At 41.8% G+C, this 25494-nt stretch overlaps 1 protein-coding gene across 2 annotated transcripts in view; it reads right to left on the bottom strand.

Annotated features, from left to right (window-relative positions):
* The window catches only part of LOC139212344 (CAP-Gly domain-containing linker protein 4), a 30080-nt gene extending 5186 nt beyond the window's left edge, over positions 1-24894 (bottom strand). Inside the window, exons 1-13 of one of the 2 annotated variants that reach the window (XM_070842878.1) lie at positions 24809-24894; positions 24032-24163; positions 22761-22900; positions 22161-22254; positions 21774-21935; positions 19970-20088; positions 15938-16186; positions 11707-11842; positions 10534-10665; positions 7131-7226; positions 5597-5791; positions 5306-5440; positions 2906-3029 (exon numbers count right to left, since the gene is read on the bottom strand). In XM_070842878.1, the coding sequence (XP_070698979.1) occupies positions 2906-3029; positions 5306-5440; positions 5597-5791; positions 7131-7226; positions 10534-10665; positions 11707-11842; positions 15938-16186; positions 19970-20088; positions 21774-21935; positions 22161-22254; positions 22761-22900; positions 24032-24163; positions 24809-24848 (1754 nt within the window). In that variant the 5' untranslated portion in view covers positions 24849-24894. The remainder of the gene's footprint in view (positions 1-2905; positions 3030-5305; positions 5441-5596; positions 5792-7130; positions 7227-10533; positions 10666-11706; positions 11843-15937; positions 16187-19969; positions 20089-21773; positions 21936-22160; positions 22255-22760; positions 22901-24031; positions 24164-24808) is intronic. The other variant, XM_070842879.1, reaches the window with a different exon arrangement.
* Between the last annotated feature and the right edge of the window lie 600 nt (positions 24895-25494).

Raw genomic sequence — 25494 nt, 5'->3', positions numbered from 1 at the left:
TGTCTTTTGAAATCCGTAAGCATTTCGAGATCACCATCACTATTCTGAAACTCAAGTCACGACTGAGACAGATTATTATCTACTGACATACATCATCATTACGGGCATCAAGGCTGTGCTCACAAATACCCCAAGTGAAATGTGTATAATTCAAGTTTTCTGCTTTTTGGTTCTGCATGCTAATGGGTGTACTGTAATGATACGTCTGGTTTGGAAATATTAGCTTGAATCCATGACCAGCTTGCACACTACAGAGAGTCTTATTAAGAGGCACCTCCAGTCCAGACCAAAGTCTCCAACAGATGCAAATACAAAAGGAGAACACTGCTTCAGTATCACTTTCTCACAGAGAAGGTTATTAATCACAATTTCAGAGATTTGGCTTGAATTTAAAGTGCATCGGCTCCACAAAAAATATTATTCATGGGCACAATTTAGAGTAATTCTAGTTGCATGCATGTAAAACATCCTGGAAAATGAAAACATACTTATCATAAATGAAAGATCACTAACAATGTGTCAGTACTATAACTTAAGTTGCCAACAAATCTACATATTGTTTGTTTTATTTAAAGGTTATTTTTCAAGTGTTTAGCTTAAACACGGCTTCTGCGAAGACTGCTGTGTAACATCACGCACCACTGTGAGCTACAACGACCACAAGCCCTGGTTCACAGCCAAACTCAGACGGTTGAGGCACTTAAAAGGAGGAGGCATTCAGGAGTGGGGACAGAGACAGCTTCAAACAGGCTAAATACACCATCAGCCGGGCAGTGAGAGAAGCTAAGCGTCAGTACTCTGAGGCGGCATCCTCCCCTGAGAACTGCTGCTGTAGTTTCTCAGTCTGGAAGGGTCTCAGACAGCTCACCAGTTACAAGCCTAAAAGCCGAAAAGCAGCCGGACCGGACTCTGTAAACAGTTGATTGGCACGGTGCTTCAGGGTGGAAGGGGAGACAGACAACTTCAACATCTGACTGAAGACCTGCCGTGTGCCAGCCTGCTTCAAGGCCCCCACCATCAATCCAAACCAAGGAGCACAGGACTCAATGACTACAGACCCATCGCCCTGACTTCTGTGATGAAGTCTTTTGAGCGCCTTGTGCTTTCACACCTTAAGGACATCAAGGCCCCCTCCTACACCCACTGCAGTTCGCCAACAGAGCCAACAGGTCTGCAGACGACGCAGTCAACATGGCCCACCACTTCATCCTCCAGCATCGGGAACCTATGCCAGGATCCTGATTGTGGATTCCTGCCTTCAACACAATCATCCCGTCTCTGCTTCAGGACAAGCTCTCCCAGCTGAATGTGCCTGACTACACTTGTTGGTGGATCACTGACATCCTGTCTGACAGGACGTGAAGCTGGGGAGTCCAGGACCATCAGCGCTGGCTGATATGAAAATAAAATGCATGCTTGTCGTACACTTTGACCAGATGAAACATGATGAATGCATTTACAGCAGAAAAAGTGGTCTGATGCTCTCAAGTCTTACTGACCTACAGAATGTGTACACTAGCAGCTCAGCGAAAGCAGCAGCTGGTGCTTTTGAATATGGTCATGTTGGCCATGTTCAGATAAGTATCCATGTGATACTTTCTAAAGACTTTCCTCCAAAGCCATTCCTGACTAACGTTGCTGCTAGAGGACGAGTCCAAAACAGTGATGAGAGGACTTGCTGGTGCCACCAGGTCCTTCATTCTGTACACAGCCACTGACTGACAGCCTCTCTCAGCTTATCAGTCTGATAAATAAACTCTGTTGAATGCCACAATCAATAAACACGAGAAAAACAGCCATCATGAATTTAGCTCACTGCTCACTCAGCTCAGAGGCTGTGCTTTGTGCTAACAGTTTAGCTCCATGGATGTATGGCCAGCCACTAAACGAGAGCTCTCTCATTCTTCAGGTCAGTGGGTGTGTGCTTTGTGCTTTGTGTTAGTAACTCACGAGTCTGTCGCTGAGCCATGATTTACATTTTGGCCACGCTATCTTTGCAAGTGCAATTAGCTTGCTGGCTTTAGTCATGTGGAAGACACCAGTCATGCTCAAAGAGTCAGAGTCAAACAAGGCAGGTAAGCAGGGAGGCATGTCGGCCTTCCAATCATTTCATTCGGATGAAATGGCATAACTGCACAGATTTATTACAGTTCTGTGACAGCCACAGGCACCAGATTGACAAAAAGAAACCATTTTGTTTAATGATTTCTGTCGGGACGTTATAAGAATTAACAAATATGACAAGAAGTGTTTCTAAAATAAGTTGCAGACCCTGCCTTTAAGTTACTTGTTCATTAGCTAGCTAAACTGTTTGCCTCAATCTTTTGGTTAAAATTTCCCTCAGAGCGAATTTTTAAAAATACCATGTACTTAAAAAGGCAAACCTTATCCTACACATTTCATATCCTGACGTGAAAGCATAGCCTGTTTACACCTCTAACCTAATCAAATGACATACACATATTCATTATCCATAATCCATATTCACAGGACGATGACGCCGGGCTCTTAGCGAGGTGCCACATTAAATTGAGGAGTCTTGCTGAGCGACAGCCCCAGGCTTCACGTTTGACAACTCAGACAACTCTTTAATCACAAGTACAGAGGACTGTTTGCCCACAGAGAGCAAAATCAAAAATGTCAACACCTACTCAAATGACAGTGTCAGAGGAGCTCATTAGTGCCGTCAGATGTATTGATGAGGGCAATGAAACACGACCTAAAGGTTTTCAGGGCATACTGTCAAATTCCTCAACTGCTGCTCTGAACTATAAAGAATGTATTAAATGATACTTGTTTGACAAATCTGCTTGGCTTTTCTGGCTGACCACTGGCAAAAACTCACATGGACCATTAGTCATCACTGAAAGTATAAGCTACCTTAAAGGGCCTGCCCCGCACTCACCTTTGAACACGAGCTGGAGGGGCAAAGACGCCATGTTTTGGTGGGCAGCTGAAGTACCTCACTCCACCCACTGATCCATCATTCTTACCACTGGGCTTGTCCAGTTTAATGCCCAACCAGAGCCCTGCACAGACAGAAAGACACACAAGAAATCTGTCAAGGGACCATTGACGAATAATCACATATCAAATGACCTAAAAACAAAAGGATTTATGAAAGCAGTGCATTAGTCATTTAACATAGACAAATACAAATGTCAGCTGTGTTAGCCTCAGCAAGTCAGTTCTGTTTGCTTGTTAGACGACCCAAACTGTACACAGGAGAGCAATCAGCTGATGACTGAAAATAAAGCTTCCAAAGAGCTGGAGATGTAAGAAAAAGAAAAATGTCACTGTCAATTGGTCTCTGACCTGCAACATAGTGCAGCACAGCCAACATTAACGCTCTCAAATAACTGATAATAAACTGTTAAGCTTTTCGGAGGTTTGTAAACACAACATTCAAAGCTGGCCTCTCCCCCCCCCCCCCCCCGCCTCATAGCAACAGAAGCACACGTGTATCGCTCTTCATCCCCACCCTCTCCTTCAGTGCTCACCAGTGGCTGAAAGCCAACCCCAAATTCACTCTCGTTTTGGTACAAGCTTTATCCTCTTGGCATTTTGCCCAGCTATATTTGCGTTTTCTTTGGGGTTGTGTCCATCAGTTTCGAAGCCTCCTTTTGGATGATCACTACGGCACGCTGTTATTGACTGGGGGCTACACACCCATTGCTTATATGTTGACGCCCAGAAACATCCCAAGCAGAGAAATATGTACAATACAGGACAGGGTCCCTGCAAATACAGCCACTCACTTCTAGTGGGCTATAAGTAGTAATTGAGAGGGATTATATTTGCATTAGTCGAAACATTGGATTTTAAACAAGGAAAAGCCTCCTCATTCTGCCTTTAACCTCCGTCATTGCCCTGACATACCAGGTAGAAAGTGAGCTCGGAGCATCATTCTGCCATCTCTCTACAATCACTTTATGACACCTTGCATGTGCAACAAAAAGAATAAAGAAAATGTTAAAAAAAAAGAAGTCAATTTACTGCTTTTGATACAGAGACGCAGTCCTCAGTGCACTCAGGCCGAGATAACGGAGCGTTGCGAGAGTATCAAAGGAAACTTAAGACGGAAATCCCTTCAAACATGATCCTCAGTGGTGTGAGATACGTTAGTACTTATTCATACATGACTGATGCCTGGGCAGAACTACTGCCTAAATATTAATGAATACTGTGAGCCGTTTTCGGTCTGGGTTTCAGTGGGTTTAGCTCAGCAGCAGCTTTCTCCTATCTTATTTTTTCCAAGTATCTTCTGTCCAACACAAGGTTTGCCATTGACTTGTGACTGAGTTTGCAATGCAGCTCATTCAAGTTGAAGAACAAGAGCTCAATAAAACTATCCTCCTCTCCACACAACTCGATGTACAATGATGATCCTGCAAAGAAGTTTTCACAATCATGCGTACAATTTTGACATTTCTTGCTACAAAAAGAATGGAGAATAACTTCAGGTTTTCTTGATACATGGCCAGTTCTACATTTAGAGACAAAGCTGACTTCTCTTGATACAGGGCATTCCTTCATTCAGGTCATTTCTTTGGAAAGAACTTCAGTATTTGTGACAATGACAAAACTTGACCGCAAGTGCTTCTTTTATAGATTGTCAACCATATAAACTTGACACTGGGGCGTATTACTTCTATGCATTTAAAAGGCTCAGAAATGTATTTTAAACCCTATACTGACAACAAGGTTACCTAGTGCAACCTTACCTAGTGTTTTATTAAAAATACAAGAACACATTAAGGGAAACATTTAGGAAAATTGCAGTAATTACAATTTTTTGTGTATGTCCTAAAAACAGCACAGGAAGGACAGCCATGATTTATTAAAGGAGATATGAATATTTTAGATAGACTTTAAATGCTTTTTTTAAGCCTTTCCCTAAACTCAAGTTGCCAAATAGCCAACACTGGTAAGTCTGAACCATTTCCAGAGAGCACACTGCGGTCCTGCTGGAGTGTCTGCTTGTTTAACTGTGGGGGTTTTAGTTCTTTTACTTCTTACTTCTCAACAACCAAAATGACCACGAAGCTATCAGACGCCATGATGATGATGTTAATCGTTTGTGCATTAATGTGGGAAATTCCTTTCAATTTAAACTCCAGAGAGCAATTCAACATATATGTATACGTGTTCAGATCTAATTTAGCACAGTTTCCAGTTCACATACAACATACTCCTGTACATTCTTTGTCCTCGTGATTTAAGAAATGGTGAAATATCAAAATGTCATAGTATCATTTTTTCATTGTCAAATCTTTGCAAGGAGAACACACTTTTAACGACTGACCTGGAGCAAAGCTGGTCTTTCCATAGAACTGGACTACACCAGTTCTCTGGCCTACCACCAGCACCCTCTCCCCCACGCGCACCTCTGGGACCCCACACACGGAACTACTAGCTGAGGGGGTTCGGCTTCGGAGACCTTGGGGAGATTAACAAAGAGCGGTTCGTTACTGTGACAATCACCGTCCTCAAGTTGGTTCCGTTAGATCTGTACAATCACAGGAAACACCTGGAATACAATACAGCTTCATTAAGTCAGTGTTAAGACAATACAGTCAATAACAATAATACTGACCTGCAGTAGAACGTGCAGCGGTGTCAGGAGAATAGCGTTGGGCCGGTGAGGGCGTGGTCCTGGGATTCGGGGAAGCGCGCTCCCTTCTCTGCCGGGCAGGTAGACGTTGCCTTGGCAGCGGACGAGGTCGGGGACCTGGCGCATGCCGGGAGTCCAGTGACGAGGAAGAAGAGGAGAGAGAGCGGGAGAGAACCCCTGTGATGAAAAGGACAACAAGTCAGTGGCAGGAAACACGGAGGGTAGCCATGAAGAAATGTAAAGAGCGCTACGCAACACGCGACTGAAACGAAACAGTCCCAAGTTAATAATACTGATGTCAGTGAAGACAGCTATTTTGCCTGCTGCAAACCACACATCATTCAAAAGCATGTAGTAACCGCTGCATCTAGGCTCCACTGACATTAGTTGTGAATGTTATCTATTCTGCTGTCTAAAAATCACAAACTGTGTGCCTGCCCTCTTAATACTGAACCCACCATGCATCCATCCATTCAGGTTTATTTCACTAATCCCATGGAAACAATGTAGCCCAGCCTGTTATTCATTTTTCCAACTCATTCTTGACAGTAGCTACAGCACTCGGATCCAGACAATCACTGCAGTTCTTTTCCAGAAATCCAAGCACTATGTCACATGATTCAAAGGCTGCAGAAATCAATTAAGCTCATCCTTTTACAGTTGCTTGCCCTGTGACAGAGGTCCAACTAAGGGCCAGCATGGTAATCCTCTCCTAACTTGCGGGAATGTGATAAAAGAGGGGATGCCCAATTTCACTCTTAAGAAGCCATTTGGACACAGGACCTCATTAAGCGTTTTAACTTTGACAGACCTTCACAGGCCATAGGTTCATTAAGTGCCCAACTCTTAGAGGCTAATTGGTTAAATCTGTGCCAAAGTGCTTTAAGACAGAGGCAAGATTCAGCTACAGTCACGCAGGAACCCGAACAGTGACGGGCAAAAGCCTCGACCTTTGCCAAAAGCTGTTTCCCATAGTAAGCCTGAACTAATGGGTCCCTAAGAGTGGACAGAGATGACACCGGTAGCTGCTGATTCTGTCACTTCTGTGTGAACTAATCAATCTCTCGTTGCCTTAATTTATCACTGGATCTGAGTAGTTTTTTTTTTAAATCAATATTCTGTTGCTTCTACAACACATTGTGTATTCTATATCATAACAGACCCAACAGATCTGATGTTTTACTATCTTAATTATGCTTTGGTTGCAAATGTATTACTGATGAAAGTTTATAGAAGTATCAGTTGTATTTACAGTACTTTTTAGAGGAAAAAAAAAAACAAAAAAGGCACTGATGTTCCTGTTGAACTACCCACAGATGGATTATGATGTTGGATTCAAGCATTAAGGTGCACTATTTATCAGAGACAGGTGATGATTGGGAGTGGTTGGAAGTCAGAATTGAACAATTTTCAGTTTTTACCAGAGAGAGATTATATACGAAATACTGCCAACCCACTCCCACACCCCGTTCTCTGATACAGCACATTCAAGCCCACTCAGCTAGAACTGCGGTACCTGTCTTTGTCACTGAGGCGTCTCCCTCTGTGCCCTGATTGGGACCAGGCGGGCTTTTTTGATTATCAAGGGTTTTTTTGACAGATGGAGATAAACCTTTCCAACCACACACACACACACACACACACACACACACACACACACACACACACACACAGACACACATACACGCACACAGACAAAAAAGAGACACTGTGACTACTTTTTAAACATAGAGAGCAATATTCATGTTAAGGTAAAGAAAGCGTGGAGATGACATAAATAATGTAATACCAAAGTTTTATGATTGTACAATATGAAAGTCACTTTGACCAGTTATGAAACATTTATATTCTTCAGTTTGGCCGTTGGAATTAGTTATCAACTAGAATACTTCTAAACTCTGTCGGGATAATTTGCATAGCTGTCGTGGTGCATCTGTTGAGTATTATGAACATAGGTGGAGTGGTTTGCATGTGAATACAACATACAGAAAAGGTTTATAAAGTTCATGAAGTTTGGAGAAAAAGAGCATTACAAACGAGGAAACCAAGAAGACACAGTTTAGCGTGCAAAGAGTGGTGGAGTTACAGGCAGAGGCAGAGAATAAACACTGACAAGAGAAACCACAAGAGCAGAAAAGGAGCAGGAGAGTAAAGAAATGCAAATAAAACGGACAGCATGACATTGTCGAGTAGCAATGAAAGAATTACTGAAAGGCAATTCTTCCCGATTGAACCAAGAAGTCTTTTGCTCCAACACACAATAAAAACACTTCTATATGCTGAGACAAGCAGTTACACCCATGCAAGAGCTCCGGTGACAGAGAATACAAAAGAAATACAACAAAAAAAAAAACCTTCAAAAGGAATCTTGTGACGACTTAAATCACACACAACGAGCAATAACGTTCCTTGCAGAAGTAAATATAATTATGTTCTTTACTAACTAGTTTATATAACCAGTAATTAACATTACATTTTTTTATGTCATTTGTTGATTTGATTTAATCTACCACTGAACTGACAAATGCTTTTTAGAGTCTGCTCTTAGGAAATAACATCAATGTTGATGTACCTGAACAGATTTAAGGAGAAAATAATCACCTCTAATGAGGATTCACTTCAGACAAATCTGCGACATAAATTATCTCACACTCATTAATATGTCACCTGAGTCCAACGCCTTCTCGGAGTGTAATATTAAGTTTGGAGAAATCTCAAATCAGCCTGGTATGTATTGATTGCCATTTCAGTTCACATTTAGAGAGAGCTGGGAAACGCTCCCCTCAGAGGCAGAGTTGTCTTTCCTTTGAACTCCAAAGAGGAGACTCCATTTCAACTTAGAATGCCAAACATTTCTTGTCACTTGACCTTTAGCTTGCGGGGACCTCCTGGCTCTATCTACCCCTTCCACATACTGACGCACGCTTCAAGTGGCAGACTGAGGCTTTATGAATCAAGCAGTGGTGCTTGGTGAGCATTGTCTACATTCCCACTGCCCTTTGAGGGCTGAGCTACAGTTGACACACTCTAATAGGGGCCAGCCTGGCATTCTGCTGTGTCTGTCTCTTCTGGTTAGCGAGACGAGACAGTTCCACAATGCCCCGTCCAATCTATAGATACACATGAGTGAGTGATCTGTTAGCCGATCCAATTGGACGCTAAAACACAGGTGGCTCGGGGGAGTTTCGCCTGTACATGGCAGACAAAGGCCCTGATAAGTGTTTGGTCATAAATTAGTCTGGTTCCTGGGTTGTGTGGAGGTGTTGACACATGCGGCCTCATGCATGCATTGCATGCCACACACAACACACTCACACACACCTTGTGATGAATGGCTGTTGGGCTGTTCAGCCTGTCTATGGCCTAGTTATTAAACCCTGCTTAATTGGGCTATCAATCACCAAATTTCATAGGCCACTCTAAGGTCTACCATTCCAGTCACGTCCAGGTCAATCGGCCTTCAAAACCTTTGAATATTACATCTCCACAATACAGCTCTAAACCGGAGAGGGCGCAAGAACCACAAAAACCTACCAACAAGGATGCTGCAGACAAGGTTTCTCCAATGTTCTGAGGTGACTGGACTATATTATGGGATGGCATTAGTCAGGAGCTGAGGATGTGGGCATCCAAGGACTGTGAGAGCAAGGTCTTGTCAGCAGTCTAATTTATGCATTGTCCTTTGGCTCTGGTTCAGAATCCACTTTTCAAAGCATTCGAGGAAGATTAATATGAAAGCCCAGATGCAATAAATCCTGCTGTGCGGTGGCATGGCTCATACAGGCTGAGAAAGCTAAGAAAGCCTCTTTTTGGCACAAGAGATGAGATGAGGCCATCAACGGGAGTCGTGACTCAGCTGATGGCCTCATCTGGACACCGTGGTGTGACTCAATCCCTCCATAGTGGGCTAAAATGCCACAATGTCATCGTGAAAACTCTCAGTGCAGGCATTCATTTTGCTTTTTTTTTTTTTTTTTACATATCTAAAATTACCCTGTTCCCACAATAGCTACTATTAATACAGCAGCAAAGACTATTTTTACATTACATCAAACACATTTCCTTTCATTAGAGTTCTCCTCGTGTTTACGTATTTGGTAAAATACATACATAGTCCATCTTTAGCACAGCTAGCACCCACAACCTGCTATTATCCGTTTCATAAACAGGCTCGACCTTCTCCCATCATAAACTGGACACCAAATACACATTGAGTTTGAGCAACCGCAAAGTACAAATTACATTAGGAGATATTTAGAGGGCTGGATTGCAATTTTTGAGGATCACCAGAATATCACACAGGATGTGGACACTGTTGTAATCCAGTTAGTGGAGAACGGGGGAACCAGCTCCACCAACACATCATTCCCATGGTAATGAAAAAATGGAGAAGCACAGCCCAATGTTTGTATTGATGCTAGTACGCCGAGCCTATGTCCCAAATCCCCTCATAAGCACCTTTATATGAAATGTTGCCTCTAATATTGTATCCACTGGTCTCCTCCAGGGGACTGTACGTGAGATTACCTTGACACGAGGAAACAGTTGCCCCTGTGACATCTTCTTCACCTGTGTTCAGAAAAGTTCACACATCTCTCCACCCTCGGGGCCCTACAGGCTATTCGGTTTCACCGTCCAAGGTTGTTTTATTTTTTCATTTTCATTTTTTTTTTTGCTTTGTGCTGGAACTCTTACCGCAAACCCATTCTTCAAAATTCTTCCAAAAACTTGTGTTTAGTGAACCTGAAACCTAAAGCCAGATGGAGCAGTGCTCAGCCATCCGTAGCTCTCAACAAATCTTAAAATTCCTATATTCCTCTTGTGGCCTTTTTTCATCTTCACTAAATCCTAAATGAGTTTAAAGGAAGATTATGTTTACACAGTAATGTTCCGAAGTGTTTTTGCAACTTTTTCTTTACCTGTGTTTATCTTGGAAGTGATGCGGGACAGGTCAATGCGACGAGGGGGTCGTATGGGTGTAGTTGTCCTTGTGGTGCTGGTTTTGTGTCTTTCCAAAGGTTTGCTTATCTTAGAGAGGGGAGCAAAGATTCCTGCGAAAAAAACAACAAAAGAGATTTTAACTATACACAAGTCAGAAGATTATGGATTATTCAAGATACACCGAGTGATCGGACAAACTAGAATTACCGCCAACCAACAAGTGAAAACTTTGAAGGAATTGTGCCAAATCATTTGCTGTACAGATCATGAAGCCCCTTGAAGGCAAATTTTTGATCTGTGATATAGGGATATATAAATAGAACTGCTTTGACTTGACTTTGTCGTTGTTGTTTTGCTGTATGTCTATTTGTGTTAAAACTAACTGAGAGAAAAAACAGAAAAACAGAATCAAATTCCTTGTATGCGTTGAAATGCTTGGCCAATAAAGCGGATTCTGATAGAACAAAGCTGCAGCCATGACAGAAAATAATGCTTCAGATATGAAGCTACAAATTCTAAAAAGTAGATGCTTCATACACAACTTCAACTCAGCGATACAGAGGATGTCCACAGGCACCACAGTTTCAAGGTGGGCACCCAAATTAGTGTCACCAATTTTGGATCCCACCAAATGTGAAATATGGTCACAGTCTCCCCTCCTGTTCCCAAGTTATCATGTTGAATAGCGGTCAGAAAAGTGAATAGTGAAGCTGACCTTTGACCTTTTGGATATAAAATGTCATCACTTCATTTTTTCCTATTAAAACATTCATGTGAAATGCGAATGAATTATTGAGTCGTGGCCAAAAACATTTTTTGTGAGGTCACAGTGACTTTGACCTCTAAAATATAATCAGTTTAGATGGCATTCATGAGAATGGGATGGACAGATAGACGGACTACAGGCATAGCTGTCGTAGGCACGGAGGCATAATTAAACCACAGCTTAAGACACATTGCTACGTATGCTAATTTGAACACATTCAATTTGCTGACAATTGGCAAAAAGGACAAATCTAGTTTTCTGGGGTTGGATTAGACATCACTGAAAACCTGACTGGACCAATTAAGTCCTAAGTCAGTAATGGTTGGAGTAATTGATGGGACGATTCTGTGAGTCGTTGCGTTTGATCTTCAAGTGCTGGGCTTACCATGTTTGACTCGACAGGTGAAATACTGAACTCCTGCTACTGAGCCATCGTTCTTGCCCTCTGGTTTGTCCAGCTCCACTCCGGCCCAGAGGCCTCCGGAGAACTCAGTGCTGCCACAGAATCGCAGAGTTCCAACCTGCATTCACACAATTACGCACCACAGGAAATCAATACAAATAAACACAATGTACAAAATTAAGAATTGGCCAGTGCAAGGCAAAGTGTGAAATTATTACATCTTGTTGCTATGAATTATGTCGAGGGCAGAACCCCTATCGGAAACTCAACATTTTGATGTGTTGAGCTTGTTCACTAAATGTGCGTTCACTAAAGCCACGGAAGAAAGAAACGATTAAAAAGGGACAATAGAGATGAAAGCATGAGACTGTGCCAGAAAGTGCAGGGAAGATAATAAGAGTTTTGTTTTGTTCTCCAAAACTCAGCACACTGTGATTCTGTCCCCAGAGCGGCACAAAAATCTATTAATGGCTCATTGTTTCAGAGCAAATGTCCAACTGGGATAGAATTAGTATTTTCTTATTGTCTCCTTGTCTGTTTGCATCTCATGTGTGCAGTTTGGATAGCCATATAGCAAGGGCACACAGCAGACTACAGTAAAAGTAGACAGTAAATACGGTGGTCAACAGATGTGAAACATTGATTTTTTTATAGTGCACTCTACATTAAAGTTGGCTTAGAGCTTGCAATATGAAAGGCAGATGTGATTCTTAAAGCGTTAATGCTTGCTATTAATCCTCAACTATATCCACCACTTCCTTCAAAATGTGTGCAGAAAACTGCTGTGCACATCTTAAGCAAATGCAAAACTAATGGCAAACAACAGGCTACCTATCCCTCTACCACTATGCACCAACAACAGCACAGTTCACCCTCCACCCACACTGGCTGCCTTTGATTTATCTGCAAGCTGCACGTTCGCACGTGCATGATAAATCTCAGAAGCCTTAAAGCCAGTGTTGTTCTTGACAGACAGGTGGAGCAGATGCAGACAAGCAGCCCTGAGCCACGGAAGACTCATTGATTTGTTGTTTTCAAGTTCTTTCCAAATTCAAACTTCCTTAAAACTATAAAAAGCCATTTTCCCAGGTTCTCACTTAGGGCCTCAAATTCAATAATATTGTAGCGATTTAAGGGCCCATTCAAATCTAATAAACTCCTCAGCCCTGAGAGTACAAAAAGGCACTCCCTAATCTAATACGAGCTATTTGTCAGGATCTATGTCATAAAATTGAGTTATTTTAGAATGATTACAATTTTTTTATGCCACAGGGGTCAAAGAAATCTAAACACCACGCTCTGCAGTACCACTGTACAGTAACTCTACCCAATTTGTTTTTCAGTGAGCTCATGGGAATCAGCACAGTTGTGAAATGGCAGAGATGTCCCTTTAAAATGGCTGTTTTCAGACACTGACCAGGTTGACTCTTCCAGAGTAGCATCACTGGGGTACAATTCAAAAAAGCAGCTTGAGTCACGAGTCATCCCAAACGAAGTAACTAAACACATCACTGAAAAGTCTAAATAAAGACCCAGAAATCATGGAGTGCGATATCAACGACAGGTTTGTGTTTTACAGCATGGATGGTTTGTGTTCACTCTATAATAATGGGCTCCACGGACTGATATTATTAAGTGTTAGAAAAACTCAACGGAATTTCCTTTTGGTTATATCACCATCATTAATAACTATTTTTTAGTTAGTCTGTTAGTTAGTGACTTTGACTGACTCAAAGCAACGACTCGAACAACCAGGTAAAAGCACAGAGCAGAGCCTTTAATTTTCTTTTTTTTTTACCTTTTCTTTTCACAGAAATAATTGGGAAACCATGGTCTCATACTGCATCTTCCTAACCTGTATAGGTGCACAAGTGATATTTGGGGGAATTCAGAGTGGACCGGACTCATGCTGTCAGCCTCATGACTAAAGGCACACATCAGTCACCAGAAAAAAGGTTTGTGTGGCAGAATTTAAAAATAAAGCATAGAGAGAAAGACTTCTGGGGTTTTCATTTCAGTTTGGAGCAGGAGCACAGTGTATCAATTTGTCAAAGTTGAACCGTGCCGTGAACATAGTTACAAAACTGTAAATTTTATTTGACCTATGGGGCTACATCTCCACAGCTTTCAAAGCGTGCTTCTTGTCAAAGGGATTACAGATGGCTTACACTTCCACACCTAAAGCATTTTTTTTTCGATTGCATGAAAAAAGCTGAAAAACACCTCTGTACAGACAAGCTGCATGATTTAATGCAGCAGACAAGAGAACATTGTATGCATTAAAGGAATTCTTTTTTTTTTTTTTTTTTTTTTTAAATATACTGTAACTGGTCAAGAGACTAAAGGATTGTTATTAGAGTGCTGGTATGCGATTCCTTCAGTACCACTTGATTTCTTATTAATCTTAACATTTCACACATTTTCGCTGCAACAAAGAATCAAACAACATAGCCAGCTGTGCACACCATGCACTGAGAGGAGAGGATGGCCCACAGACGAAAAGGGGGGAGAGTACTGTGTAAGCATTTTAAAACTTCTAAACCAGACATGTAACAGAATCACAACTGGAGTTGAATGAACTTGAACATGCACAGATAAATGTTGACGACATGCCAGAATTAAGTGTCAGACATATCCCTGAATGCTGGATAGATGCCAACATGGTGTTGCTTAGCAACTGGAAACTATTTTTCTTGGTTGAGGGCTGAAATAATTGTAGAAAAATTAACCAAAGCTCCTGTCTTTATTCTATATAAATCACTGCATGGCTCTGATGTGACGCTTGTGCATCAGTCCCTTTTGTCTGCTGCTCCTTTACTGGCCTTTTATGCTGTACAATAATTTTATTATTGTTAGCACAGTAGCTATTTGTAAAATATATCAATTCACTTGGTAATACCATGGAAACCTGAACAGTGCATTCTGCTCCAATTCTAAGCACATGGTAGGAATTCAGCTCCAATCATTTAATGTACATAAGAAAACGAGTGTCTGCTCCATGACACTGAGCAACTAAATCGTGCTGTGTGAGGAATTAGTGAGCCTGTTCTCCCTCCTATAATGTGTCTGTGATGATGATACGCAGAGAACGATATTGTTAATGTGAAAATGTGAATAACTGCAGGGACTTGGGTTCAGTCATAGATAATAAATAAAACACTAGATGCAGGGTGTCATACTGACTTGCCATTTCTCAGTAGAACTATATGACAGCCATCTTACCTGGATCCCGCTTTAAACTTGCTGTAACTGACAAGTAAGGCGGGGGAGGCTTATGTTGTCTTTATGATCCTTGTATTTTTCTACCAATACAGCAATTCTAGTTTTTTTATTGAAATTAATGAGCATGCGACAACTATGCCTGTCTAGATTCTGTCTAAATTCTGAGACTTTTCATTATAATAGCTCCAAGAGAACAAATCATGCTTTTAGTCGCGAGGATAATCTCATAATTGTGTACAATGTTTATTTTGTAGACATTGATTTTCTTTTCTTTCTTTGAATTTGACATGCAAGATCCATCTCTGGTATTCTGAATGGCTGAATTAAGGAATACCTTTTATGTAGAAATCCTAAATAGGTTCAGTGTTACTGTATATATATGTGTATATATATATATATCTTGATTAAGAGACAACTGCTCCAAATGTAAAAATGGAGAATGTTTAGAACGGAGAATTATTAATTGAACAAGTTACTTTGGAGAAGAAAAAGTTGAAAAATGACCCATAATGAGCTGGAAACCTCTCATCTATTCTTGTCTAGTTTTTCAGTGTTTCTGCCAAACGCCCACACCAATATGAAATGCCTATTTTACAGTAGAGCTGGGCTACCAAGTAAACATTTAACAATAATGAACATAGGATTCACTGACCAACCTCACTTTGTTCATTTGAAGGGTAAAAGCTTTTCCCGGCTGAATTCCAGAGCTGCCCCATTCCCCATAAAATCTATCTCATGCCTCCACCCTGCCCTCTTTTTATTTTATATCTTCATTTAAAAAAAGAGTGAACTAAAGTGATTCGTTTTGTCATTTTGCATGTCACAGAGGTTCTCCCTGTAACTAGAGGAGTATCCACTGATTTGAATTCAGCTAATTATCAGCTACCAATTAGAGGGTTGGGAAACCTCCCTCTGCACTGTTGCAACAATTGAAGGATTTATCAAGACACTTAAAGTTCTTTTTGCCCTTTGACAGTGACCTACCACACACCTTCTGTCCAGCAATCACCACGCGGTCACCTAGTCTGATTCCCATGGTGGCGAGCTGTATCCTGGCCTTATCGGACAGCGCAGGAAGGGACTGGGCTTGCAGTGTGAGGGGCAGGGGGGAGCTGGGTCTGGGCAAAGCCTGTCTCAGCAAAGTCCGGAGCTCTTTGGCCACAGCAGCTGCATCCGCCATCTCCAAGGGCATGTCAAGGGGGTCAGGTACCACGTCTGCTGGGCACTGCCCTTTTTCATTCTATGAGAAGACACAAGGAAAAAAGCACAAAAAAGTGAATTTCAGCAAATACTTTGTAAATATTTGCCAGCATGCCAAGTAAATATAAAGATATAAATTATCAATATAGATAAATATCAAGTGTGGTATCAACCACACTGACAATAGACCACTAGGACATCAAATATGAAACTTTTGCTTCCATTATCAAAAAGTTCACCGTCATCTTTTCTGTTACAAGGACGCTGGGCCTCCAAAATCTTTAATCTTATCTCTACTCCCAGAACAAATTCCCCCCTGTGTTTCAAAGCAACTGATCAGCAGGCACATAACATTGAAGTTTAGTTTCTCCGAGCCACCCGACTAGAGCCAGCGAGAGCTGAGACACATCAACAAGCCTGAGTGTCAGTGGAGGTTGGAGGGGACAGGCTGTGGGGATGTGACGGACGATGGGACCTCATTCATTCGGCACCAAGGCCTGTTGTTCACATGTTTGTAACACTGACCTAAAGATAGGATGTTCAACAGAACAAGAATCACTTCTAGACTTTCAGTGTGTTTCATGTATTAAGAGCCCTGGGGAAGTACAATGTCAAGCTCTCACACCTAACATTCTTTTACGGCTGCTGCAACAGATTTGTGGAAAACAGTTTCGCCATTCACATGGCAGCCATAGACTGCATCTACATCACTGGTTAAAGGACGATTTCCATTTTTTATTTCAATTTATCCTAATAAAATAATCAAGCCATTTGCCTACAACTATCAAAGTTATAAGGAATGTGAGTATTGCGCTAAGACAAACCTGAAAAATTCTAAATCTATCCTTTAACAACACACAGGATTGACCTCCGTGATCAGTTGACAAACTGAATATTATAACTTCCACAAAGAGGTGCCATTAAACTCTGATCTATTTTGAGGCTGTACTGAACAGCTCATGTATTTCCCATTTACATACATGAAGAGAACAGAATATCTGCAACATCTTTAAAGAGATCGAAGAAATCAAGTGGTGAAGTCTGATATAAGATTAAAACAGTGTCTGCAGTATTGGCATACAGCTCATGGGAGCTTTACCTGCCACCAAAACGTGATGAGGATGACATCACTCCACCCATCCAGCACACACCAAACAGACCTGCAACAGTGGCTCCTTGCAAATGTGAAACTGGAACAATCAAATAGGCAATCCACTTGCAACTTCCTACTAATGGAAAGTGTGATGAGTTGCCATAGCAAGTAAGCCAGCCAAGTTATGTAATGTGGGAAGCATAAAAGGCCAGCAACATTTGTTTTTCTATCCTGGTAAAACTTTCCACTGCAAAAATCTAAGGTTTGCTGTGACGAATATGTGCAGCGCCAGAAAAGGGAAAATATCAAATTATGCCACTTCCAAGACTGACCTTTATTCAAAAGGAAAATAGCTTTTAAACTGAATTTCCTGGCTCTCGCATCATGCCTTACACTCCACTGCCAATCACCACCAACATTTTTCAAATGCAAGAGACACAAATTGGTAGGTGCAGCATCCCAGCCCATCACAAACCAACGCACATGCCTATAGCAGTCAGATATGTTGCTGACAAAGAGGGCTGATAGAGATGCAAACCGCACTATTTTTTTTTTTAACTAAACTACATTTTCTACTCAACCTCACAAAGACTGCGGTACATGTTCCAGGCAACATCAAGTTAGTGTTGCTTTTCTGTGCGTGTCTGTGCATTTCGCAGTGTGCTCTCTTGAGCAATAATCAAATCAGTATACTCAGTAGCATAAGGTATTGGTATAGACCACATGAGTGGTCTATACCTCAACTAAAATTGGTTGGGTCATAGCAGATGGTGCTTTCAAGCTATGGGGAGGATTACTGGAGGGGGGGGGGGATATCAGCGATATCAGAACATACACAACATATCTCTAGGGCTAACTGGAAGCAGCAAAGTCTCAATGAAGCTTAAATAATAAAGCAGACAGAAAATAATCTCTCTAACCCAGGAAATCTCTAAATAAACAGACAAGCTGGTTCATATCAACCAGCATTTATATGGCTGTCCAAGCTTTTCATTCACACTAAAAAATATACAGCCTTCTCATCTTTGAGCAAGGGATTTATTGGTTTATGAAGTGTAGTGCTTTGGTGACCTCCAGTGGGAAAATAAGTGCATACAAAGAACGGGCACCATATCTACTCAAGACCCAGCTTTGATGAATATAAAATAACCTTTTGTTTGATAGATAGATAGATAATAATGGCACATTGAGACATACAACACCTAATGTGGCTAAAAACTACAGCCTACGGTATAGGCTTTGATAGACTGTATAGTTTTGATGCCAGACTCTCCATCAACTGGGAATCTGTGCATCCTTCAATTGAAGACAACAGCTGATCAGGGCTGTTCAGAAAACTCTAAATGACTAATGACACAAAGGGAGAGGCACAGGCCAGATAGACTGAACAGTGTGAGGTGTCCAAGAGGGCGATCTGTATCAAAATATGTCTGGGAAACCTGCATTGCGAATGATTGCTTTTTTTAAGATGTTATCCGTTAGCTGAGTCGAAGCAAGCCAAAAAACGAAATGTGGGCAAAGTGAATAAATGTGAGGTAACAAAGCACTGCAGCCTCTTCTATTTCACAACTTAGCATGAGGACTTTGTTTTACAAATATCTCCATCAGATCCATTTAGTTCCAAAGGTGGTAAAAGAAATGAGGATTCCATCCCATAAGAAGGGCTTTGTGCATTTGATGGAGGGAAAATTGTGGGAATGAATCCTCTCTTTCCAGATTGATGATGTTGGTTAGCAAATACAAGGGGCAGAAGCACCATCGCCAGTCACCGCAGTCTAATGACATCCAACACAACAGCCATGAAACAAAACATTTGTGAGGCTTAAAATGTTTTTTGTTGAGACCGATTCAGAGAAGTGTAGGTTCAACAACACAGTTTTTCATTTTTAGGGCAGCAGCTTGTGGTGGTGTTGTATCGGACTGTATTAGTGCTTAAATATTTATGCCTATTTATAACTGATCTATTGAAAACTACTGAAAGCATTTGCTGGTTTCAAATGTGAGGATCTGCTGCTTTTATTATATATTCATACATTCATTTATTTCATTATAAATTGAATACTTTAGAGTTTTGGATGGCTGGTCAGACACAACAAGCAATCTGATGATTGGTGGGCATTTTCAATATTTTCTTAATAGTTGAATACATAAACTAAATAATGAATGCATTGAATTTTAACATTTGAGAGAGTCATCAATTATACAAATAATCAATAGCAGCCAGGATCTTAGTACTGCATTATTTAACCACTTGTTAACAGTACAGATATAGGTAGGGGACAAAGAATTAGCACCTTCCCATAATGAAATATAATCATGATAAAGACGGAATAATCAAGCAATTTCTGAAAAAGGGATCAATAAGTGATAAATAAACCAAAGCAAATCAAATGCATCTCAAATAAATAAAATGCATTGGTGCTGATCAAGACAGATTTTACTTTCATATTTGTGACAGATGCAATAAAAATAGGACCATTCAGTGTGAATTTTCGCTGTATCGCTCTATCTGTATCTGTTCAGCATGCTGATCTGTGCTAAAGACAGCAGAATCGCTTACATAGGTTACATAAGAGCAGCAGCACTGGGGGCTCATAATGGGAGGTGATGTCAAGGGAAAGGCTTTCCGCTCACGTGAGGTTCAGTACAGATTGGAAAACGGTGGGTTCGGTTTGAATTCACTTTGTTAAACTCGAGTGTGGGCATAAGTAAGAGAGCAACACAACTTACTCTGAAAGCAGGGTTGGCTCCCAGCTCCAAGAGACATTTGACAGCCGACGTGCACAGGTTGGACGCAGCTATGTGCAGGGCGGTGCCAAAGTCGAAGTCACTGCAGGTGGCATCTACCTCTGCAATAAAAACAAGTTAATCAGGAGAGATTGGCGTTACACATTTTTATAGATTCTATGGGATTGTTGTGCATTTTCTGACACTTTGCACTGTGTATATGACTTTCTTAGAAACATTGAGATTAACCATTTTTCACCTGCATTTACATTCAGACAGAAAAACTGAATTCCTGCCCCTGTAGAGGTTGTGTAAGTAGTGCTACATTAACACCACTTTGTGTTTGAACAGATTTGAGAAAATTCAAGATTAGCCAGACTTAATTTGACATTGTCCCTTCAAACCTGGAACCTTGATTGATGTATTAAAAGAGAAAGACAGTAATCAGTAATCTAGATACCTCAGCAAACCTGCATCTGGCATCAGGTCCCAGGTCAATTGTTGAATCATTGCTACAGCATCTGGCAGCTGTTAACGGGGCCAAAGGCGGTCCACAACTGCAGTGAACACTGACATCCATGTTTCTGGGCTCTAGTTTTAGTTTTTTAGTAAAACCTTAAGTGTATGCTTAAGGTTTCTGTTCTCATAGTCAATAACCATAAACAATAACCACAGGCATATGACCACAAGTGAACTGCTTGATTTGATCTCACCAAGAACATGTTTGTTATAAAATACAGGATTCTATAAAAAAAAACTGCAGTAAACTAAATGCGTTTCTATAATCATTAATAATGACGATATTTACACACATACTGTAACTGGGATTGTCATTTATAATATGTATAGTACATGATTTGGTCTGTAAATTCTGTAAAAGCTGTTTTTTAGGCTTTGTCTCTCTGCTCATTATTACATGTCAGCATAGACACAGCACAGCTAAACCAGCCGTCATGTGTCATGTGCTGTACAGCAGGCACCGCCAGGCTCAGGCTCACAAAGCCTGGACATGACACAGCATTAGATCCTAATTTTTTTTGTAAACCATCACAGTATCCAAAATATAATTTAACAAAAAAAAAAAATCCTAACAGCAGCTTGCCAGGGTAGGCTCTATACGCTCAGAAGTAACATAGAAATATACTTGCTTCAACAAACATACCGAAACAGCTTCTTGTACTCTGCCGTTCTTGGTCTATACTTATGTGTACCGATAGGAAAAGCATCGGCACGCTCCCATCTGTGCAATACTCAATTAATGAGGGAAGCTTTTGGTCCAAGACCTTCAAGACAGAATGCAGTGTACCCATATTCTTTGTTCCATCTTCGCTCCAGCACAATCAACAAGGCATTATCCGCTGAGTAGTGATTTTTATAAACTGCACTCCATGCTCATGGAAAATGAGAAAATGATAAAATGCTAATTAAAAGAAAAGTAATAAGTCTGCAGTAAAAGGCTGCTGCCACTGTCCAAGTTTACCCACACTGCAACATTATTGTCTGTGTGCAATGAGTTGCCAATGGGTACACCTACAGTATAACCAGAGCAATCCACTGACACAGAGCAGGGTGGACAAGTTGAATCAGCACCTCTGACAGACACCTACAACAAAAACTGAAAATAATAAGCTGCAACTGTGGGTGTACCTAATAAAGTGGCAACTCAGTATATTTATCAGAGGAAAAAAATTACTGTGGCCTTAATCCCCAGTGCAGTTAGTTTTAAAAAACAGAAAGATTTGCTCCACGCAGATTGTGGGTGTGACTCCCCCCCCCCTTTCTCCTCTGGCTGTAGCTCTGTTCTCACCTCCAGGCTGAGAAGCCTGCAACACCACCCCGATAAGCTGGGGCACGTCAAAGTAGGCAGCGTAGTGCAGGGCCCTCATGTTAGTCCAACGTGAGCGAAGGTTGGGATCAGCTCCCAGGGCAAGGAGCTGGCGAGCGAAGCTTGCTGAGGTCTCTGCATCCCCTGAGGAACAGGTGCGTGTGCTTTAGTAACAGATACTGTGTCGGCTCTAGAGACTGTGTTCAAGGAGTTGTGCTGATGAGTAGCAGCGCTTACCGAGTCATACAGGGTTACGTTCGGTGAACAGAGTAGCGAGATAAACTAGCACGCAGACAAGATAGAGTAGTCGTGTTCATAATTTTAGCGTCCAGCTGGGGGTGTTTACTCAACATCCCTGTCAATACTAACCGATGCCCGGGGCTCCAGCCTTGCAGCAGTAGTGCAGGAGGCTCATATCCGTCAGACCATCTCGATCGTTCGCGCCGCAGCCTCTCTTCAGGATCTGTGAAAAAGACGAGATGCGCAGTGTGTCACTGTGCTGAAATATTACATAATGGGGCATTGATCTGATGAATGACAAGTAAGCTCGGCCTCTCATGAGTCTACTCATCTTTAAATCTGGATGAGAATTGTTGCTCAAACTGACATCGAAACTAGGAATTTATTTCTCCAGAGTAGCTATTATTAAGTGAGAGAGTGAGAAAATAATCGCCTGCTTTACCCTTGAGACAAGTGCTTCCCTGCACAATTAACTGCACTGAAGCTACTTTGTGTAACTCTGGATGGAGGGCTGGGGCTGGATTGGCAATGTCGTCACCATTAACTAAAACAGCTAACTAACAGAGTCTTGTTTGATTCTGATTCTTTTTTTTTTGCATTGACTTGTGAATTATTCAGTCACGTTTGTGGCGTTTGTGGCCGAGTACAGACAGAGAGGGATTTGCACAGAGGCAATAGAAATGTAACACTATCAAAGTAAGGATAGTGAAAAACGCTGGATGGCGTCACCTCATTGCCAATGAGGTCGATGTTCTTCTGAACCTGGGGCACCCACTGCCTGAGGACGGCGAACAGCTCTGGTATGGTGGTGCTGGGATCCAGAAGAACCTGCCTGCACTGCGGCTCACTGGGGTCAAAGAAGGAGAACTCTGGGGGCGAAAAAAGAGGGACAAACACATTTTCACTGTGATGTAATTCACCTTGATCAGTGGAAGTGGGAAGCCAAAGATGTATGTTCCTTTGACCTGTGTATGCAAGCGAAGAGGGCATGTGTGGAACTCTGCAGCGCAGACATACATTAACTTTCTACTGCCGACTGTTTAATTGATTCAATCAAATTGCTAATGTTGGGAAATGCCCTTGCTGTGCTTGCAGAGGCAAATGAAATCAAATGTGACAGTGGATGGCATGCCATGAACCAAATGAAGCATTAGAGGACCCGACGGAGGCAGAAAACAAATAAGCTTGGCCTTTCACAGTGAATGCCAACGCACTTAAAATCTAGCCAGCATCAAACCTTGTGCATTTGCTTTACTGACTATATTATTTAAGGTGAACCAATTTAAGAGCCCTTTATGCTGAGTAATGATATTCTGTGATGGAACTAAACTATATTTTAGTGCTCCATTACATTTCAAAAGACACTGATATCATGTTATCTGCTTGGAAATGGGTAAATCATTTAAGCTGTATACTTTCTGTCAAACACATTAGACTGCATGAGGTATCAAAAAACAAAATTGGAACTAACAAATTCACCAACTATTTGAAAATCTGATATTTCAGAGATCAAGAAGAAATTAACTTTCGACGTCTGTGTTTGACTCTTCACAATAGCAGAAATGACACCATGATGAGGTGCTTGCAATAGTAAATGATGAGCAAGAAATAGAAAAAAATACATAAATAACAGCCCCCCACAAACTGGAATCATCAGCCGGCATAGTTACTGACTTTGATCTCTTGTCCTGACAGAACCATCATTATTATTTCAGACATCGCTGCTTGAATCTTGATTAGTCTCGCCTAATGATGCACTGATCAAATGATCAACAATCGTAACTCGCCGATAAAGTTTTCAATATGTCATCAGCTGATCATTATTTCACCAGCATGATCAAAAGCACAGCGGACACATGTTTCAAATTCCACTCATAGTGCTATTTATATCCAATGTTGTCTGTTATGTACTGCAGTGAGGGTGTTAATTAGCCTGACATGTGACACAGCTCCACTGTGCGTTATATGCCGAGTGTGTGTGTGTGTGTGTGGATCCTCACCGCAGTCGCTGGGCATGGGTGCAGAGGCCACCTGGTGGATAACCGGCCGCTGAGGGGAGGAGGCCCAGCCCAGCACGGTGTCTCCCTCGACAGGCTCTGAAACATCCTCCTTTGTCATCTCCCCCTCAGGGCCTGTGGCAAGAGCAATATTAGAAGTCCTATTCTGAGAACGCAAGTAGGTCTAATCTCAACAAAGCAGAGGGAGCCCCACTTCTTTTATGAGCAGACTTGACTTCAGTGGAGCTTTCAGGCATCATCTCGCTAAAGCGGCGAGCTTCTCATTGTCCCTACAAGGAACCTTGTCCTGTATTGTATATGATATGACATTGTGTGCTCTCTGACATGCATACTGAGGTATAATGTGATGTCTGACAGTATGGTAAATGCATAAGGATTATAGGAACAGATTTAACTAATTCTAATCTAAGGATTAGAAACAGAGGAGGTCTGAATTTACTTTAAAAGCCACAAACGCCAAAGCTTGAGTGATGATTTTTGTAGATAGTAAAACCAAATTTGGCATATGCCCAACAACTCGTCTAATCTTGCAACACTGACATTATAAAAAGAAAAACAGGAGGCTGGGGGAAAGGACAGAAACCCTACGAGGTTGAACTACAGGCGCACACACACACACACACACACACACACACACACACACACACACACACACACACACACACACACACACACACACACACACACACACACACACACAGGCCTAAGGCTAGAAAGGCAACACTGAGCCTAAAAGCTTCCAAACCAACCAACACTCACTGTCATCTTCTCCTTTATCCTCTTTCTTGTTGATCTCCATGAGTGCTTCTCAGTCCAGCTAAGCTAAAATCAAGAGACACAGACTGGGTCCGGCAGAACTTCTAAACAAGCTGCTTCCCAAAATAACTCGCAAACGCATAGACTGTCCCCTCCTCAATCTCCAATAAAAACCACCCCCCTCACACTCTCTCTCTGGCTATACCCTGCTGATCCCCTGCCTCCCAGGTCCAGTGGCTATTTACAGCTTGCACACTTTCAAGGCACGGCGTTCACACTTCTGACTCTCCCCGGCTGGAATGTCATTCTCACTTTCCAGTCGTGTGCACCGCCGACCCCACTGCCACCTCGTCTGACTGGTCAACCACAAGAACCACAATGCAGAGAATGTGGCTGTAGGGTGACAGTGCGAACAAACACGGCGTTAAGGAGCAGCTAAGTGGTGGGGCTCATTAGGGCGACTGCCCTTCACCGTAAAGACCAGAGTGCAATTCCCTTCGACAGTGAGCATCTATCCTGATAAAGCATCCCTAGGCAAAACACTGAATCCCTTGCAGAGGAGAGGTGGAGCTCAAGCTAACCGGTAACCTGTAAAAAGCAATTTTGATTTAAGCAAACTGAAAACATTCATTTTATCATTTACACCTGTGTTTTCCTGTGGCATGTCAAAATGTCTATTGTGACAAATA

The sequence above is a fragment of the Pempheris klunzingeri genome, chromosome 13 (genome assembly GCF_042242105.1).
Source record: "Pempheris klunzingeri isolate RE-2024b chromosome 13, fPemKlu1.hap1, whole genome shotgun sequence".
NCBI lineage: Eukaryota > Metazoa > Chordata > Actinopteri > Acropomatiformes > Pempheridae > Pempheris > Pempheris klunzingeri.
This window is presented reverse-complemented; position numbering and strand designations above follow the sequence as displayed.